The following is a 20,897-nucleotide window of genomic DNA, read 5'->3' as shown; positions in this document are numbered from 1 at the left end:
AATGTGCTGCGTAATATTATAGTGTGCTGTGTAACATTACACTGCGCTGTGTAAAATTATAATGTGCTGTGTAATGTCACACTGTGCTGTGTAGCATTTCACTATGCTGACTTACATTACACTGTGCTGTGTAACATTTCACTGCTCTGTGTAACATTACACTGCGCTGTGTAATATTATAATGTGCTGTGTAACATTACACTGTGCTGTGTAACATTTCGCAATGCTGACTTACATTACATTGCACTGTGTCACATTTCACTGTTCTGTGTAACATTACACTGCGCTGTGTAACATTACACTGTACTGTGTAACTATATAATGTGCTGCTGTATTAGACTTCACTGTGGTACTTTACACTGCACTGTGTTATACCATTGTGCTGTGTTACATTACACTGAGCTGCCTTCCTTTCCATCCAGTGTTGCATTGCATTATCTCTTTTTCTTCCTGTGCCATAACATCACACTGTGCCGGCTTAGTCACTGAAACATTAATGTCTCTGTGTTACATTGCTCTGCAATGCTTCCCTTGATGTGCTGTTACATTACATCATTGGTACCTTTTTTTGGTGCACTTTTTTGGTGCATTACATTGCACTGGTTTCCTGTTTGTGCTACAACCTCGTTGTCTATTCAGTCATGTTGTTATATGCTCTGCTGATTAGAATGAGCTTTTTTCCACCACATGCAGTTCTGTACAGATTCACTGACTCGTTTTCTGATTCATGCTGACAGCCTGAGCATAATCTCTGAAATGCATAATTGACTCTCTCTCTCTCTTTCTTTCTCTCTCTCTCTCTCTCTCTCTCTCTCTCTCTCTCTCTCTCTCTCTCTCTCTCTCTCTCTCTATCTCACACACACACACACTCTCACTCTCTTCTTACACAACCTTTATGTAAGAGCCACATTGAAACCCCACGACTCACCACTTTAGGAAATATATTTTTCTTTCACAAAGCAGCTTCAAAATAATTTAAAAACATTTACAGGACAGCAGGCCCATGTTTGTGCACATGGAGCATTTCTAGAGAAATTCGTTGTGGGCAGTCTTTTCCCAGTTTGAGTCTGTCTACTGCAGGAGTTTGTATTGAACATATTGACAAAGACAAAGTGATGCCGTTGTGCAGTGATTCCTTTCCAAATCGAGATTGTGAAATGAGGTGGGAAGCCTCTCGGTTACGAGAAGCTTCACGTAGACAGCACTGTAGATCATCAGAAGGTGGTTTGCAATGTCCTGAAAACACAGACACAAATGTTACTAAATGTATGAATCATGCATCATTCATTTATATTCTGTTAACACTCGGAGCAGTGGTTTCGGAGCACATACACACACTGGATCAGATTTTTTAGGACCTATGAGTAATTTGGAGTCGCCTTTTTTTTGGGGAAAGAGAACCCAAAATGACTTTGCGACAACATGTGAAACTCCATAATCTAAGCTGTGATCAATTCAGAGATACTTGTGAGCATGAGGCAGCAATACTAACCTTCTACACAACTTTGCCAGCCATGTACCATATTTTAAGTCTGTAATTTGCTTCATTGAAAGTCACATCAATGAAAAGGGCATTTTTATTTATAGAACAGCTAAGTATAGCTCAGGAGCAGCTAGGTAATGTCTCACCTACACCTTCACCTACACACTGTCTCAATTCAACGATTTCTGCTTGCTATGACAACGGCGTTATTTATAACCACGAATCTTCAGAACAGAAATGAACTTCTCTATGCCTCTGTACCTGACATGACAGGGTAAAGTCTGGTAACAGATTAAATGTCTGGGTCAGTATAACTTCTTGTCTTTTCTTGGGTACAGCGTGACTCTCTCTGCCCCTTCCCAGTAGGGGGTGCCCTTCATCAGCCTCCTCACTGATCTCTCCATCCTCCGGCTCAGAGGGCGGGACTTCGGCCACTACAGTGAGGTGCGACATTCTTTTCTTCAATTTGTTCTAGAAAGTGAAATGGAATATATTTTATTTTATTTTAATTGGAAAAAAAGCTTTAAATATGCATATACAATATCTTGAAATCGGTGTATAAAATTGTAACGTTGGTTAAAATTAGCTTACCTTTATCTCATCGCTGACCAAGTCCAGCTTCTCTAAAGTTTCAGTCAGGGTTTGTAAGCAGGGACCCAAGTCCCAAAAAATACAACAAAGCTATGAAAGAGAGAGAGAAAGACTTTTCATGATTTGGTAGAAATATATTTTAATCCAGTAAAGTAGAAAATGTATCTGATTTAGTATAAAATTAAGAAAGAAAAAAAAAAAAGCTCCATTTATGCCATAAAAACAAGAAAGTATTTATTTGGATTGAACTAAGTATTTGACACATATATACACTTGACTATTATAGAAAAGCGATTGTACCCAGTAGTTTAATTTTTTTTTCCGTTTTAATAGGTTCCACAGCATTTTGCCCCGAAACGTTGTCCCATCTGGTTTGCACTTAGTGGGACCCCAAACACACCTCTAGGGTATGTAAAAGCTATTCATCCAAGAAGGAAAGTGATGGAGAGCTGTATGAATTGGCCTGGCATCCACAATCACCCAATCTAAGTTCAGTCAAGATGGTTTGTCATGAAAGTGAAGGAAAAGCAGCCAACAAGTACTCAACACCTGTGGGAACGCCTTCAAGATTAGATTTCGAGATAGAAATCCATTTGAGGTGACTTCCACCTGAAGCTGCCAGAGAGAATGCCAAGAGGATGCAAAGCTGTCATCAAAAGCAAAAGGGTGGCTACTTTGAAGAATCGAACATAAATGAAATATTATAAATATGTATCTGGGCCTTCAACATTTTCCCCCAATAATATATTCAAAATCTAATACTTCATAATAGCATGGACTCAGCTTTCCACAGTTCCACTTTCATGATTAATGGGAAAAAAAAAAAGGTTTGGAGAATTTAGATAAAAAACACACAATGTATATTTTAGGTTTCCTGTCACGGCCAAAACGTTACCTGCATTTTCCCAGTGCACTTTTCAATCCAGTCCGCTACCCCCAGGAGCAGATCATGCCCGATGAGCCGCTCGTTCACTTTAACCAGACGCACATCAGTATTTACATTGATCTGTGCCGAGAAAAACAACAGTAGTCTTAAATCAGGGCTTGTTTCTGTAGTTACACCTGTCTCCACAGGTTTAAGATCAAGTGATCTAGGCCTGTGTGTGAAACAAAAACCTGCACTTTTATTAATATTTTACAGATAGGATTTTATTCTCAGCTCCAAAATATGGGTATATTTCAATTCCACACAAACTTGCATACTATTTCCATTTCCTTCTTCTTCTTCTTCTTTCGGCTTCTCCTATTAGGGGGCGCCACAGCGGATCATCCGTCTCCAAACCCCTCTGTCCTCTATATCTGCCTCTTTCACACCAACTACCTGCATGTCTTCCCTCACCACATCCATAATCCTCCTCCTTGGTCTTCCTCTTTTCCTCCTTCCTAGTGTCTCCATCCTCAGCATTCTTCTACCGATATAAAATATTTCCATTTCCTATGATCTCTAATTAAGAGTGGATTTTTTTTCCCGTTTAAAGATTTACTTGAGTAAAAGTACAAAAGTATTTGCCTTCAAATGTACTTAAGTATCCAAAGTACTATGATTTATAATGGCTATAACGTTTCTATTATCATTTCTGTCATAAGACTCTTCACTTAATCAACACACTTTATGTGAAAAGACTCTCAGCACAACGATCTATTAATAGAATGATATTAATGAGTAAAAAAAAAAAAAACTTGCAAATGAGGTCACGTGTGTTGTGGCGAGTTCGACTCTGGAGTTTCTTCATCATTTCTTCCTTTTTAAATGTTCTGCTTGATGTTGACGCTGAACTGTATGTCGGTGATCAGTAGATACACAGAGCGCCAATCAAAACAAGTTCAAAATAGAGCGTGCGCTCGACCCCGATTGGTGGATTGCTGCGTGTTTGACTAGTTTTTATCCACTCAAAGGAACAAAATGTAGTCGAGTAAAAGTAAAATATTTGATTTTGAAATGTAGTGAAGTAAAAGCAAAACTCTTAAGTTAACTGTTAAGTCTATACAATGCACATGCACAGGAATAATACACCATTTCCTTAATGTCACTTTACAAGTCTTATGTGCCTAGATTGATTCATTAATAATTCAAACAATTCATAGAAATTATAAAAAATAAAGTTTGTGGCCTTGCGAAGAGTAAATTTGCTCTCGCGAGGGTCGAATTTTATAAGATTTGTTTCCCTGCCTCTTTGTTGCTGCAGTGGAAGACGAGGATGATGGCGACTGTGACGATGACGACGATGAAGCTCACACACAGACACAATACCCAGAGGTTCACGATGCTCTCGTCGAGGTAAACGTGTAGGCTGGAGTACACGGCACACCACAGCACCACGTACATAATCTGCCGAGAAAAACCAGTCACGTCACACAAACTCCCATCTTCACTGCAACACACTAGCGAGCAGACAGGAACGAATTATAAGTCACGTGAATAAAATGCGTGTCGTTTTAATGATCCATAATGAATGTGTGAGATCTTTTTATGGTTGTTTTCTGTAACTCGGATCACAACGTCCACGTTCTTTTCGCATTTAGACGCGAGGATACGATTCAAATGTAACTTTAAAAAATAATGTACAAAGGACGAATTGTCCACAAATATCTCTCTCTTAGATCACACACAGCTTTTCAGTAATGTTGCACAGACTTGCAAATGTGGTTTGAGACACAGTGTGAATTTCAGGAAGCTATAAAAAGAACAGAAATTCACGCTGGGATGTTTTAAAGGCAGCCATCTTGCAGAAGCAGAACAAGTTCTTGTTTTTCACTAACATTTGTAAATACAGACATTTTTTAATGGTAATTTACTAAATTCTTTATGTAAAATGCATGCTAGGAAATGGGCTCATGTGGTTACAGCTCAATATTGTGCAGATTTGTGTGTTCATAATATATACTGTATATATGATTGACTATAATGATCGGTTTTAAATCAGTGAATTGTACATGCGTTCTCTTACTGGTGCCATTATGAAATGAAACAGAGACGAGTTGAAGAACAGGTATCTTCTTATAGAAGGAGGTTCCAGAGCTGTTCTTAGAGGAGTCTCAAAGTCCTCGACAGGAACCTGCATTAAAACAGCCAGAATAGAAACAGTGTAATATACATTATACTACACATTATACTGTATATGACTCTGCATGTGTGTCTATACACACTGTATGGACAAATGTATTCCAGTCGTATATGGTTTCACAATGTTAGTGTGTACAATGTCTTTGGATGAGGTAGAATTACATTTTCCCTTCACTTGAAATAGGAACTAGGAACTTCCTAGGAATTGGAACGCTGACTATAAACCCCTAACCCACACGCCCCTCCAGGCCTCGTCACCTCACAAACATCAGTACCTGACTTTACTAACACCCATGTGGGAGAGTGAGGACAAACCTCCACAAGCAAACCACACTCCAAAAACTAGTGGAACATCTTCCCAGAAGAGTCGAATTCATTAAACAGTGAAAGGGGATTAAATGTTTAATGGTCAGGTGTCCAAAAGCATTTGTCCGTATAGTGTATGTATATATGTACATAAATTTGTGTACTACAGTATATTGTATTTCAAATGAAATAACGATTAGGAGCTCCAAATGGAGATTTCCTGCTGAAATTGGGAATAGGGACCAGATGTAATTAATTTGTGACAAACGTATACCTCATTTATAACCGCTTTATCTCTGTAAAGCTGCTTTGAGGCAATGTCTATTGGGACATGGGTTTTTGCATTGTAGCTCAGTGTGTTTACACATTCTGAATCTGAAAAATGAGAAAGTGTTCACCAAATGGGATAATCATATATTCTAACAGAGAAGCTACAAGCCACATCGTTGCCAGAACTGTTGTGGCTTTTAGTATAAGAACGTAAAGGATTGATGTTAAGACAGTACTAACATGGAAGCCTTCTTTCTCCAGCTGTGTCCTGCAGAGTTCCAGGTCGAAGGTTGGTGTTAATATAGAAGGTGTGGGTACAGCCACTACACACTGACCTGATAAACCCAAAAACACACACATATGGTACACAAGATGTAGGATTCACAATGGACATTCAGTTCCACCAGAAAATAATAAAACAAATTGACCATTTATGAAAATCCTTTTCGTCTTTTAAATGCCAAATATACTGCATATGTTCACTATTCAAACAAAGCCTATAACAAAGATGTTACAGAAAAATAACGAATGTCTGGGTGGTGTGATGCAGCCCTATAACAGCATTTCCTACAGTGTTTATTTCCTCTTAAGCCTTAGCGAATTGATTGTATTTAGTGATTAATCACAGCATACGATTTGTCTGTTTATACAAGAAGGACATTCTAGTGCTTTTTGGCACTTACTGAATGTTTAAAAGAGTCGAGTATAAAACCATCCTCACACTTATTACTTTCTCTTGTCAAGTCAAGTCAAGTCAAGTTTATTTCTATAGCGCTTTTCACAACAGACATTGTCTCAAAGCAGCTTTACAGAAATCAACAGTTTAGGTGAACGATGTGTGTTTATCCCTGATGAGCAGCCATGGCGACTGTGACCCGGAAAAACTCCCTTAGATGTTATGAGGAAGAAACCTTGAGAGGAACCAGACTCAAAAGGGGAACCCATCCTCATTTGGGTGACATCAAGAGTGTGATCATAAATCTTGTTGTTAACAATAACAATATCGTGGGTTAAGGTTAGGGTTAGGGTTCATCAGTTTTTCATGTTACGCAAAACAGAAAGTTCCTCCGTCCTGAAAACCTTTTTGTGGTGGAAAATCGTTACAGTGCTGACACTAAAAACTCCACAATTACATTCATGAATATGTAATAGACGTGTCGTTACAGAACATTTCTCTGTATCTTGGGATTTTTCTGTGATAAATTACATATTTGTATCTGTTGTTTTATGTAAATCCTCCACCGTACAAGTCCTTGTAAATCAATTACTACAGAAACGATTAAAGCAAATTAATATAGACCTGCCCTTTAGCAACAAGATCTGATTCAAGCTCTTAAATACATATACAATAAAATACACTACTGTATGTAATTCATTAGTATTGTGGTGCCTCATAAATAATCTGGTTACCTGCTGGAGAACCACAACAAAGCTGAAATAACACTACTCCTTCCTTTTACCTTTGGTTTTTACCTTATTATAGTTTTATTTTTTCAGTTTTATGTTAGTTAGAATGAAAGATATGGATCTACAGTATGTTTGTATCTAAGAGGAATGTAGGTTATATAATATGGCTGGAATGGCAAAACATGAGAGACACACGCATGTTTCTGTTGTTTTTACGCAACAAACTGGGAAATTAAACGATATGAAGATTTACTTTGGCCAAACAAATGTATACATGTACAGATGTTACACTTTATTTTCATTGAAAAATCCTCCCTTAACAGTTTAACACATTCTTGGTATCTAAACAGCGAATTTCTACAAACATTCAGCTGAAATACTTTGTTGTGCCTCCTGTTAAACTTGCCACAAGTTGAAGATTTCTTTCTGGAGCTTGTGATCATCTCAGAGCAGTTCAATAGGATTTAGTTGTGGTGACTGGGCAGGTCATTCCACAATAGATAACAATCCAGACGAATGTTTGCTCTTTAAATAACCCTAAAAGATCTCAGACGTGCTCTTCGGTTCATTGTCTTGTTGTATGGTGAAGTCGGTTCCAATAAGCTGCAGACAGAATTGCATGGTGCTGAAGTATGGAATGGTTGCCATGTTGGTTCCTTTGACCTGGAATAAGTCTCCAATACTACCTGATCCAAAACAGACTCAAACCATTAAGCTTCCAACTTCATGTTTCACTGTGGGGGTGGACTAACATCTTCTTTACTATGAAAGCAAAAAATTCTTGTGTGTTTTCCACAGTTTGTTACATATGTACAGAAACATGCATATGTCCCAAAAATTAATAAAAGACTAGGTGTATATATTAGTTTTAGTTTGAGTTATATAATATAGCTCTATGGCACATCGTGCTATTACCACAATGTGTTAAATGTTTTAGCTTGTTATTTCTTCAGTGGAAAGTATCATACTTCTTCAGAAAAGTCATATTTAAAGGCGTACAAATTTTTATTACTTTCATTTTATAGGTTTTGTAAGAGAAGAAATTACATTTTGCAAAAAATCCGTGCAACACAAATAAACAAGTTTTGCAAGACCAGTGCCCAAGACTGAGATGAGGCCAAATACAAATAGCAGTAAGTCTGACATCAGTCGAAGTAAATATAGAAAACTTCACTTAAGTTCTCCAGCACTAGGAACCCAGTAAGTTTACTGTTACGGTATTTGGCAAACGCCCTCACCCAGAGGGACAAATAACTCATTTAGCCCAGTAATGGCAGCTTGGTGTTGCTGGGGTTTCAATTCACATCTTGATAATCAGATGTTCAACATTTTAACCACTGATCTACCACTTTCCAAACATTTATATGATTTAACAAAGAAAGGTTTTCATAACAGAAGTCTTTGCACATTCTCAGTGACATTGACATGACATTCTTTGTGTCTTTTTAAAATTTAAGAGAGAAAAAGAAAGCTAAAGGCTTGTGAAAAGAACATCTGTTTATAGCTGCTATGACGGAAATGTTAACAGGAAGTAACATGGTTTGCAGGCGTTTCACAAACGTTCGATGTACACTGAATCAGCTATAACATTAAAACCCTATGCTGAATGCTGCGTCATTTCACCTTGTGTCTCCAAAACAGCTCTTACTTGTCAAGGCATGGAGTCTGTGCAAGACTTTTGAAGGCATGCTGTGGTATCTGGCACCAAGCCAGTTACCAGTAGCAGATCCTTTAAATGCTGGAAGTTTGTCCAGCACATCTCACATATGTGTCATCTGATAGTTAGCTGGGGAATGTAGTCAGAGTCAACATGATCAAGTTCTACAAACTGTTCCTGAACAAATGTTGCAGCATTACCCGGCTGAAGAGGCCACAGGGAGTATAATTAGGGAATACCTTTTGCCGACTAAAATAAAATGGCATCAGACCGGGTCGCTTTTCTCTATCGCACCATGGCCTAGTTATTATGCTCATGTGCCCATTATAGGAACTTTTGTTGGTGGACAGGGGTCAGCATGGGCACACTGAATGATTTGCTACTATGCAGCCTTATAAGGAGCAAGCCATGATACACTGTATCTTCAGACACCATCCAGAATAAACGTTTTCAGCTCTTCTATGGGATACGACCAAACAAACTTGTTTTCACTGCTCGCATGCATTAGTGAGCCCAGGGTGCCCATGAATCTCGCTGGTTCAGCAATCACCCTTTTTTGATGCACTTCTGGTAATCTAATTACTACATCCCAAGAACCCCATACAAGACATCCCGTTTTGGAGATGCTCTGACCCAGTCGTCTAGCCATCCCAATTTGTTCCTTGTCACAGATCTTTACCCATGCTCGCCCATTTGTACTTTATCCGGCATATTCACTTCCAGAACTATTCAACTGCTGTCTAATATGACATTGTAATGACATAATCAATGATATTTACTTCACCTGTCAGTGGTTTTAATGATATTGTTAGTTAGTGTAACTATATAGTATTATGGTATGTTGTAAGACATGATCAGTAAAATACTGCTGTGGTATGAAATGAATAGAAAAATAAATCTCCATCACTTGCGGCTGCATCAGACCACCCTATAACAGCACGTATGATACTAAATTATCTAGATTTATTGTCCTGTGATGCTTGTGTTTGCAACTACTGCATTGAATGTAAATTTCCCATTGGGATGAATAAAGTATCTATCTATCTATCTATCTATCTATCTATCTATCTATCTATCTATCTATCTATCTATCTATCTATCTATCTATCTATCTATCTATCTATCTATCTATATGTCTGTCTGTCTGTCTGTCCTTGTCTGTCCTTGTCTGTCTGTCTGTCTGTCTGTCTGTCTGTCTGTCTGTCTGTCTGTCTGTCTGTCTGTCCTTGTCTATCTGTCTGTCTGTCTCTCTGTCTGTCCTTGTCTGTCTGTCTGTCTGTCTGTCTGTCTGTCTGTCTGTCCTTGTCTATCTATCTATCTATCTATCTATCTATCTATCTATCTATCTATCTATCTATCTATCTATCTATCTATCTATCTATCTATCTATCTATCTATCTATCTATCTATCTATATGTCTGTCTGTCTGTCCTTGTCTGTCCTTGTCTGTCTGTCTGTCTGTCTGTCTGTCTGTCTGTCTGTCCTTGTCTATCTGTCTGTCTGTCTCTCTGTCTGTCCTTGTCTGTCTGTCTGTCTGTCTGTCTGTCTGTCTGTCTGTCTGTCTGTCCTTATCTATCTATCTATCTATCTATCTATCTATCTATCTATCTATCTATCTATCTATCTATCTATCTATCTATCTATCTATCTATCTATCTATCTATCTGTCTATCTATCTATCTATCTATATGTCTGTCTGTCTGTCCTTGTCTGTCCTTGTCTGTCTGTCTGTCTGTCTGTCTGTCTGTCTGTCTGTCTGTCCTTGTCTATCTGTCTGTCTGTCTCTCTGTCTGTCCTTGTCTGTCTGTCTGTCTGTCTGTCTGTCTGTCTGTCTGTCTGTCTGTCTGTCTGTCTGTCTGTCTGTCCTTGTCTATCTATCTATCTATCTATCTATCTATCTATCTATCTATCTATCTATCTATCTATCTATCTATCTATCTGTCTGTCTGTCTGTCTGTCTGTCTGTCTGTCTGTCTGTCTGTCTGTCTGTCTGTCTGTCTGTCTGTTTATCTATCTATTAACCTCTCAAAAATTTGGTCTTGTCCAGACATGAAAAAACCTGGTCTGTAAGTATAATGTGAAAGCTAGAAATTGGAAAACTATCAAGTTATACAAACGTTTGCTTCACACATGCTTCATTTCAGAATTGAGAAATCCCCGTGAGGGAAATTTCATGTTGCTCAAACGTACCATTTGTCCATTGGGACCTTCTGCTGTTTGTTCTGTGGACTCGGGGGTTTTCCGATGAGATCCCAGATTCAGGATCACACCTGCCTCTGTTGCACTGTCCGGTCCCGTCTGCCATGCTAAGAAAATGTATATATAAGATAAATAACCTTTCTGATATACACATGTATAAGTATGTGTGTAAGTACATGTATATATTTGGGATTTAAAATAAAAAAATTTTAAAAAGAAAACAAAAGCAGAAGCATTCGAGCATTGCGATCCCACTAAATCACACACGGATCATATAAAAATCAGTAACCTTTCAGCTGAATTTTTTACTTCCAGGCAGACAAAGCTGTTCCTTCTTTCTCTTGCTCACATCATTCACATGTTCACTGGAGATTCCACAACATAATGCATAATGAACTCACATGCTGAATAAACCTGCAGGTATATTCTGTTTTGAGAAATGTCTTGTTAGTAGGGTCGAGTCTCAGATGAACCCATTTGTGGAAATCCTAAACTTTTCTTTGTTTTTTTTTGCTGGATTTTGCAAAATTTGCAAAAAAGTGGTCAAAACAAACTGAAACAGGAAATATCGGCTTGGAGCACTTCTTCTTTCATAGTTTCGTGAAAAAAGTTCTCATCAAAATGAGAGATTCCTCAGTGAACTCTATCTTCTTTAGAACAGCTTTTTTTTTTTTTTTACCCGAATGAACATCTCATAATCTTTGCTCCATTTATAAAATCTATTGCTGTTTATACAGAAATATTCAGCCAACTCTAAGATGCATGTATGTTTCCTATTTGAAAGAAAAAGAGTTCAGTGATTAAGCCTGGAACTTACTGCACTGCAGAAGAAGCAGTCAGCACGGTACCATATGCCCACCGCTCGCTGCTCTCTAACACCTCCTGATCTGTGAATGAGAAACATAGCACCAGAAATAGAGAACAACAGAAAACCCCAGTAAACAAAATGTTGCATCGTACCATCTTTCTATCTCTTTCTCTCTCTTTCTCTCTGTCTGTCTGTGTGTCTCTCTCTTTCACGTTGATGGTGTGATGCAGATTAGTCTTTTCACTGTTTCATCTTTCAGCCACACATGTTCTGACTTCCAGTATTTCTCTTAGCCAGCTCCTCCTACTCCTCTGTCAGGTTCTTATCTTCTTCTATTTTTTGCTCTTTCCTTATGGTCCTGATTGTCTTCATGCTTTCTTTACACGCTCTGCATATCCATTCTCTGTCACTCTCCTTCGATCACCACTCTAGCTCTGGCATCACTTCCTCCTTCGTGTTTCCAGAGACACCTTAGCAGCAGCCCTCCCCCTTTGATTGTGCTTTTGCTTTATCACAGGGCTTTCTTTCCTCTTCTCCTTCACGCCGGAGCTCGTGACTCGACTCACATGACCCGAGGAATTCCAAGCACTTCTCGGCGTGGCATACGACTCGCAATCCTGATTATACTCGAATAAAATAAAAGAGCTGCTGGGATTCTTGACAGAGGAGATTTAAGGATCAAGAAAGCGACCTTTCTCTGTGATTTAAATTCGTTCAATTAAACCTACAACTTCTTATCACCTTTGGGTTGGTGATCCTGTGCTTTTGAATCATTGGCAGTGTGTTTAAAGTCACTCCAGTCATACTTCGCTTTGGGGGTTTCCATTGAAATCTACTTTGTCGCTACATCTAACCACAACTCACAAAGGAAATCATTTGCCTATTTCCGCTGTAGTAGTTTCAGCCCCTCGGCTGTATCTCGACATGCTCAAGTTCTATTAAAGGAAGGAGCTCACCACAAGACTATTGTAATATCAGTTGGCCATTCACACTGATTGATAGCAAATGTGCTACAGTCAGTAATAAAGTAATGATTTTCCTCAACACAATGACCGATGGCATGCCTGATGAAGTGATAACTCATAGTTGCATGTTACTTCATAATGAATAAGTCTCTCTGCTGCCATCTTGAGGTACAGATCACCAAATGTTCAAAATACCAGATCTTGTTTCACATAAATATACTGTATACATTTCATGAATTGTGCATGTGTGCACTGATTATATTCTCTGCCAATCAGCAAACACATTATTGAATCTTCAAAGCATTATTAAGAAAGGTGAGATGCATTTTTTGTGTGTCTACACGTGGGAAAACCTTTCCCAAAATCATATTTAGACTAAATATAATTATAAACAGATGTCTATACTTTTATTTTATTTTTGTACAACTCTCCAACTTAACTCAAAGATCTCATGCATTGTCCTATATAGAATAAAAGCAATTTTTGGGGGTGTTACAAGTTGGGAAAATTAGTTTTCAGCATTATCCACATCCATTGAGGTGAAAATCATTGACAGCTTTTTTTTTTTTACCACAAACCTCGTCTTCGTGTCTCTTCACTCCACTGATCTCTGTTTACGCCGACGCTGAAATAATTTCTGATGCATTCACGAAGGCCTGGTTAGAAAGGTTCCCCAAGCTGCCATATTTATCTGTTTTGGACTTTATACCTGCATCGAACTTTGCCAACATTTAAGCACCTTGTTTTGACTGAATAAAAGCAACAGATATCCTATGAAACGTTATATATAAAAAAATACCTGCATTAAACTGTGTTCTTTATGTCTGCTATCCTGCAGTTTCACCCAACACCTGTCCTGTATATTTGAACCTTTTTCTAGTTTTAAATGAACCACTTCTACATCGCATACTCATACACACTCCAGGGGCAAAAAGTTTTTGTAGACACCCAACCCTCAGAGCTATACAGTATGTGGGTCCCCCCTTAACTGTTGCAGCAAAGTTCACTGGAACTACAGGAGCTGAACCCTGCACAGAGCCCCGATCTCAACCCTAGTGAACACCTTTGGAATGAGACCTTCTCATTTGGCATCAGCGTCTGGTCTCACTAAGGAGGTGAACGATTACTCGCTCGAACAAGCTTTCCCCGGATTGTAGAGATTATGGGATAAATCTGCAATGAGTCGCTTAAAGATGTGATTGATCGGATGTCCACAGACTTTTGAGAAATCGTTAAATTGTGCATGATTTTGTAAAGGCACAAGAAAGTCTGGATTTATGATGTTTTTATATATAGAAAATAAGCATGCATCTAATGCTGAAAAGCTTTTATGACTATTATGACTATTTTATGACTATTCAATGACTATTAAGGATCAGATGAATAATGAGATCACAATGGATGAGCAGTGGTGGACAGTAACCAAGTAAGATGTAATTCGTTGCTGTACTTAAGTAGCTTTTTTGCATATTCAATTCATTTTTATTTGTATAGCGCTTTTAACAATGAACATTGTCTTAAAGCAGCTTTACACAGATAATTTGGTGAGTAAAAGTGAATAGGTTCTTTATAAGTGTAAGTTTGTACCTGATGAGCGAGCCGATGGTGACTGTGGCAAGGAAAAACTCCCCGAGATAGCATAAGGAAGAAACCTTGAGAGGAACCAGACTCAAGAGGAAACCCATCCTCATCTGGGTTGCACCCAATGTCCATTTATTGCAGATAAACGATGTTGCGGGGTACAGTGATAATGATCAGAAGCAAACTGTAGTCCTGAGTCAATGTAACAGTCTGTTGACATTAACTACAGTCCAAATCCATCCTCAAAGCTCCTGTTCTTACTCTGGAATTTTATGGAACCACCCAAGGCATATCTGTACTTTACTGAAAAATTTACGTTTGGGGCGTTTACGTTTTACTTCACTACATTTCAAAGTCATATATGTTAATTTTGACTCAACAAGGTTTTGTGAAATCAGTACTCTTTATTTATAAGCGAATAAAAACGTAACTGGTCAATCTCGCAGCAAACCACCAATCAGTGTAAAGCGTGGTATCTTATTAACACCAACATACAGTTCAGCGTCAGTTCAACACCAAGATGGACATTTTGAGAGAAGTAATGGAAGAAACTCCAGACTTGAACTCGTCACAACACCCTTGGGCCTCATTTGCGCGATAAAAAAAAAAAAGATTTTATAAATAAAGTATAATTAGAACAGATATCAATCAGTGTTTGACTTATTAATATCATTGTATTTATAGACCGGTGTTCTGAGAGCAACATTAGAGTTCACATAAACAGTTTATTAAGCAGTCTTGTGACAAAAAGAATAACAGGAACATTATAGGCATAATAAATCGTAGTACTTTGGATAGATTTTTTTTTAATACTCAAGTGAAAATGTAAAGGGAGCACTTTTAATTTTAGAGTTTAGTCTACTTTAATACAAGTATAGTTGTTGGAAGGAACTGTTACTCCTGTAACTGGATATGCAGGAGATGTAGTGTAAATATAATGTCTAATTAATAACATGATCGTATTAGCGAACTATTACAAATATATTTTTTGTAAAAAAAAAAAAAAAAAAAAAGCGCTTTCATGGATGCGCTTTCTTTGCGCATCCATGACTCTCATCAAGTCACCAGCAAAGCTGTCACGTGACAGGCGGCGCTATGTCATAAACATCATATGCGAGGTTCCGGAATAACGTTTGAAGAAGCGATGGTCGTCTTTATAGTGTGTGTGTAGTGAGAACGTCTGTGGATCTTCAGATATCCATACAAAGAACTTCCAAGAACCAAAGAAGACCATCAGTATGGGTTTATTTCCGTACCTGGGTTTGATTTGGATGTTCCTGCAGGCTTCTGCCCTGCAATCAGAGGTAAAAAAACAACATGTGCCTTATTATAATAATTAAAAGTATAATTAAGCATTGTAGACACACATATATATGTATAGTCTTGATCTACTGCTAAAATATTGTACTAATCTAAAGTTGGCACTTTTACAGCAACCGATATGAACTATAAATCGTATTACATGTGTGTAGCGAGATTCGGCATTTTCCGTCGATTTTACGGAAACACCCGAAGGCACGAAGGGCATGAATGAGACCGTAAATTGTGAAAGATTTGATTTTGATGACTAAAATGTGCAACAATGCATTTAAGAGATTGGTGTCTTGTTACATCTGTGGACAGAATTAAGGTGTAACTAGATATATTTAAGGTTTATTATCTAAAAGCCATTCTGTTTTAGTAACAACAATAATATAAGTTAACAGGGATGCTTTCAGTCTTCAGTATTTTTATTTTTTTTTAGAAACTGGTTTATCCTGATTAGTATGATTTTTGGTGATGGAGGAGGATCCAGAGTCTGTACCAGAAAGATTAAAAAGTGTGATTCAGGAATAGATAAGATGCCATGCAATATGGGGCGTCATGCATCATAGTTTGGGGACACTGATTGAGCAAAGGTTTTGCATGGCGTGTTTTTGGATTGGAGAACCTGGAGAAATTCCAGACAGTTATCTAGAGAAGATAAAATTCCACACAGATAGAAGTCCGAGCTCAGGATTGAACCAGAGATTTAGAAAGTATTCACTACACCACCGTGATGAAACATTCAATAAACAATGTTTTCCTGATCGTATATCATGTAGGGGGTCTCACACACGATACACTGATCAGGCATAACATATTAACCACCTGACTAATATTGTGTTGGTCCCCTTTTGCTGCTAAAACAGTTCTGACCTGTTGACCTTTAACAGCATGAACTTCTTCTGCAGTTTGAGCTACAGGAGCTCGTCTGTTGGATCGGACCACTCGCTCCCCACGTGCATTAATGAGCCTCGGCTGAACACGACCCTGTCGCCGGTTCACCACTGTTCCTTCTTTGGCGCACTTTTGATAGAAACTGACCACTGCAGACCAGGAAAATCCCACAAGAGCTGCAGTTTGGAGATACCCAGTCGTCTAGATGTCACAATTTGTCAAACTCGCTCAATTCCATACACTCGCCCATTTTTCCTGCTTCTAACACGTCAACTTTGAATACAAAATGTTCACTTGCTGCCTAATAAATCCCACCCGCTAACAGGTGCCATGAAGACGAGATAATCAGTGTTTTTCACTTCACCTGTCAGTGGTTATAAAGGTCTAGATCTTTGGAGATACTTTTTCGGATCGGTGGAAACAAAAACAAGCAGAACTTGACACCAGCTCTCTCGGTGGAAATTTACTGCTTGCATGGAAACATCGTGCCTTTGTCACATTAGTCATAAAAATCAGGAGAGTTTTGCAGAAAATACACTTATCCCAACATTTAGGGTGGTTGATCAGTGATTCTTTGGGGTTGTTTTTGCCTCCTAAGGCCTATTTATTTATTTATTTTTTTTAAGATATTAGTCATCATGAACTCATGAGATTTTGAGTCATAATCTGACTGCATTCACCAAAATTAGCGTTTTGGGTTGTTTCTAGATCATCCAAAGTTTGGGGGGAAAAAATCTAAAAATATTTTACTTACCACAGAATTTGAAATTAAATCTAGAGAATCTGATAAATTTATGACTAGTTTTGTAGAGGTTGAAGGGTTGTGGCTAATACATTGTTATTAAATACATATTTATATAATGAGGCAGGCACATTTCATGATTAATATCTCAGAATGCCTTTTCCATCCTTTGGTGGGTGTACAAACTTTTGCACTACGTTTTTTTGGGGAATAAATTGACCCTGGTGATATTTTACCCTGGTCACTGCTCATCACATGAGCTTTTATGCTGGATATAAATCTTATAGGCCCTTTCGAGGATCAATTTCAAGTTTTATAACCGACTGTAATCTCTGGTTATTTTGTTGTGTGTGAAACCGCTGAGTCATGTCTTTTTTTCAGTTCACTCGTTCATTGCTCTTTATTCTGTTCACAGATGCGGATCAAGCCACTGATTTATGATGAGCAGTTGCTGTGGGTGAGCGAAGGACCGGGAGAAGTGAGCACGTATCGCATCCCTTTGCTGACGTTCACGCCTCGAGGCAGCCTGCTGGCCTTCACCGAGGCCAGAAAAACCTCGTGGAGCGACATTGGCGCAAAGTTCATCGCGATGAAACGCTCTGAAAATAGGGGTGATTTAAATACTCATGGTCATCTGTACAATCTGCTATAAAAAAATACGAACGAATAAACAAGTTCCTTCTCAATTTTTTTTACAATACCAAGGAGCTACCTGGTCTCCAACCTCCTTCATAGTGGATGATGGCAGTCTGGCGGATGGCTTGAATCTTGGCTCAGTTGTAGTGGATCAGCAAACAGACTCTGTGATGCTGATCTACACTCTGTGCTTTCACCAGTACCAGTGCAGCCCATCCAGCACCATGTTAGTGGAGAGTCTGGATGATGGTCTCTCCTGGAGCACTCCTCGCAATCTCTCTGTCCAGCTCGGGGTGAAGAGCTTTGCACCTGGGCCGGGATTTGGCATTCAGGTGGGAATCCTGGCCTTCATTTTGTGTTCGATTTCTAGGGTTCACTTTTAACGTGTAACTCAAACTCCTACAAAGATCACTGAAAAAATTAGTTTCCTTCAGCAAAATGATACAATGCATGATATGATGTATGAAAGATTCTGAGGAGTATATGCTTTCTTGGACACTTCGTCTTTAATTTGACTGATTGCACCAAAGCCACACCACCTTCAGCTTGATTGGCAGGACCAGAGGCCAGGTTTATATCACATGGATCATCTTTACAATGTGTTTCTACAGAAACGCTTGAGTCCAGCAGCAGGCCGTTTGGTGGTGTGCGGTCACGGCACCATCGAGGGCGACGGGGTTTTCTGTATCCTGAGTGACGATCACGGGCGCACATGGAGAAACGGAGGCTCTCTAAAGAGCATTCCTTATAACCAGCCCAAACTGAGCCAGGACTTTAACCCTGATGAGTGTCAGGTATGAACACGGAAGGGAAGAAAGTTTGGGATATTTAGTGGCGTATTAGAACATGGGTTTAAAAACCTGCACCTTCATGCAAATTATTTACTCAGCCAATCATGTCGCAGCACCGACAGTTCACTCTGATGTTTTTGTTGTTCTCACCTCCAGCCGGTGGAGCTGCAGGACGGCAGCATCATGATCAACATACGGAACCAGAACAACTACCACTGCCACTGCAGGATGGTGGTGCGGAGTCTGGACGGAGGAGAAACTCTGCCTATAGAGGAGCTGAGGTTCGACCAGACGCTGGTGGATCCCGTGGTGGCGGCTGGAGCTCTGCAGAAGGACAATGTGCTGTTCTTTAGCAACCCAGCCAACTCCCAGAGCAGTGAGTTTCTCCTTAGTCCAGGGCAGAACCTGGTGCAGAAACAATGACTTGGAAATGCATTCTAGCTAGACGCTAAAACAAAGATCTAAACCCTGATTCGTTACTAAGGAAACGGGGAAGGGGTGTGACATCGGGACATTTTGTAATAAATTTGCATATCATGCATATTTATAGACCTGGAGGTTTTAATAGAACTAATATGGTTATTTATTGGCTCCTGTCTGCTGTTAGAAAAAAGTCCTGACCAAAGAGAATCAAGAATTCAGCCATGCTGTGTTTTAATACAGGTTTCTGCATCTGTCTATTCAAGTGAATGGAAGCATTACTGCAATCTAATGTGTCATATGTCTGTTCCAGGAGTAAACTTGACTCTCCGTTGGTCTTTAACGAACGGGACGACGTGGGAAAACGATTCGGTGCAGATCTGGGCCGGGCCGAGCTGCTACTCCTCCATGACCTCTCTCATCGGGAACGCCGTCGAAGACAAGAAGTACATCTACATCATCTATGAGAAGGGCCACAACAATTGCGTCGAGACCATCTCCGTGGCCAAAATCCAACTATACGGCGGCAGGTAGAGGGTCAGCGTGCTCTGGGAAAGCAAAAGGGAAACAGACGGGACTGTATTTGTTAAACGTCGCATGACTTTCATGCCGGAAAGGTGGCAATTGTGATCTGAATTTGCAAAGATCTGAAGCGAAGATTTAAAGCCACAGGAGGTTTATAGATTTATCATGATTGATCAATATTGATTAGTTTTTAAACCTAATGTTCACCTCGAGATCATCTACAACTAGGAACTTTGACACCTTTCTGCACCCGGGGTTTCATCTCACAAGCACCAAGGGATGAAGAAAACGTCCGAACAGCACATTTTGTATCGTACGGCGATCATGCGACATTATCTGAGCATGTGAACGTCGCTGGAATGGATTTAAACTGTCGCAAGATGTTCATCAACCCAGGTGTCTTTTAGAATGAATAGCTAAATGTACCGTACGTTACAAAAGATTCAATTTTTACACATTATGACCTGGATATACAAAGGTGTGTGTTCGCAACATTTATAATTATGGACGATTTTATATTTATCGATTTATACTCTTGAGTAAATGAAGGGTTCAATGCCTTGTTCGCAACCTTCTGATGCAAATTCCAACACCTTAACCACTAAGCTCTCCACAGTAGCTATCCTGTGTGTGTGTGTGTGTGTGTGTGTGTGTGTGTGTGTGTGTGTGTGTGTGTGTGTGTGTGTGTGTGTGTGTGTGTGTGTGTGTGTGTGTGTGTGTGTGTAATGTATTAGAAACAACCTAATATGAAAAAGATTTGGCATCCCTGTGTTTTGGAATTGGGAGGAACTCAGTACAAACATATAGACAGGATATGAAGACATCTCCAAGGTCTTGGAGGAATCCTCTACGATGGTGCCACGTAGTTCTTCTGTCAGATGTGCATTTCTATTCAACATTAAACCTACGAAATACATTTTTCTTTACTCGTAAATGTGTTTGAATTGATATCGAATTTTGCAGATTGATAGCGTGAGCTCGTTTAGGACGTTTCTCATGATTTACTTGTTTGAATGTTTCTTAAACGAATGAATAGATTGTCCTGATCGTCTTGAAATTGTTTTCACGTATAGTATATTGTGTACACACTTGCAGGGTTTTTGCAAGAATATGTTTGAGGGATTTACACATGATTGCAAAAGAAGTACAAATCATTCAATCTTATATTTTTCGAGGTAAGGTTTTTTTGTGAAGGAGACTCAGGGCTGTAATGCTAGTAGTAGTAAATAAAGACCGTTTTCTATGAACTTTTG

At 39.1% G+C, this 20,897-nt stretch overlaps 2 protein-coding genes across 5 annotated transcripts; one reads left to right on the top strand and one right to left on the bottom strand.

Moving 5' to 3' along the window:
• Positions 1-927: 927 nt before the first annotated feature.
• Positions 928-13,450, bottom strand: tmem268 (transmembrane protein 268). Of its 3 annotated transcripts, XM_083544396.1 has the most exons (11): positions 13,329-13,450; positions 11,938-12,720; positions 11,795-11,864; positions 10,969-11,084; positions 5,955-6,049; positions 5,023-5,130; positions 4,245-4,403; positions 2,970-3,080; positions 2,075-2,164; positions 1,745-1,954; positions 928-1,236 (listed from the first exon to the last, which is right to left on the bottom strand). In XM_083544396.1, exons 4-11 carry the CDS (start codon positions 11,081-11,083, stop codon positions 1,072-1,074), a joined length of 1,053 nt encoding a protein of 350 aa, XP_083400522.1. In that variant the 5' UTR covers position 11,084; positions 11,795-11,864; positions 11,938-12,720; positions 13,329-13,450; the 3' UTR covers positions 928-1,071. The 3 variants fall into 3 exon arrangements, with proteins under 3 accessions (XP_083400522.1, XP_083400524.1, XP_083400523.1); XM_083544398.1 differs by lacking the exon at positions 11,938-12,720; XM_083544397.1 differs by lacking the exon at positions 13,329-13,450 and having other exon boundaries at positions 11,938-12,742.
• A 1,963-nt stretch (positions 13,451-15,413) lies between these two features.
• Positions 15,414-20,891, top strand: LOC310727661 (sialidase-1-like). 2 transcript variants are annotated; one of them, XR_014534065.1, is made up of 7 exons: positions 15,414-15,635; positions 17,688-17,883; positions 17,978-18,240; positions 18,520-18,702; positions 18,856-19,075; positions 19,433-20,066; positions 20,264-20,891. XR_014534065.1 is itself a non-coding variant. In XM_083544385.1 (6 exons), exons 1-6 carry the CDS (start codon positions 15,570-15,572, stop codon positions 19,651-19,653), a joined length of 1,149 nt encoding a protein of 382 aa, XP_083400511.1. In that variant the 5' UTR covers positions 15,414-15,569; the 3' UTR covers positions 19,654-20,710. The 2 variants fall into 2 exon arrangements, 1 of the variants encoding a protein (XP_083400511.1); XM_083544385.1 differs by having other exon boundaries at positions 19,433-20,710.
• The last annotated feature ends 6 nt before the right edge of the window (positions 20,892-20,897 follow it).

This window comes from Silurus aristotelis, assembly GCF_946808225.1.
Source record: "Silurus aristotelis genome assembly, chromosome: 6".
In the NCBI taxonomy this organism is placed as follows: Eukaryota; Metazoa; Chordata; class Actinopteri; order Siluriformes; family Siluridae; genus Silurus; species Silurus aristotelis.
The sequence above is the reverse complement of the archived record's forward strand: the minus strand, read 5'-3'. Positions and strand labels throughout refer to the sequence as shown.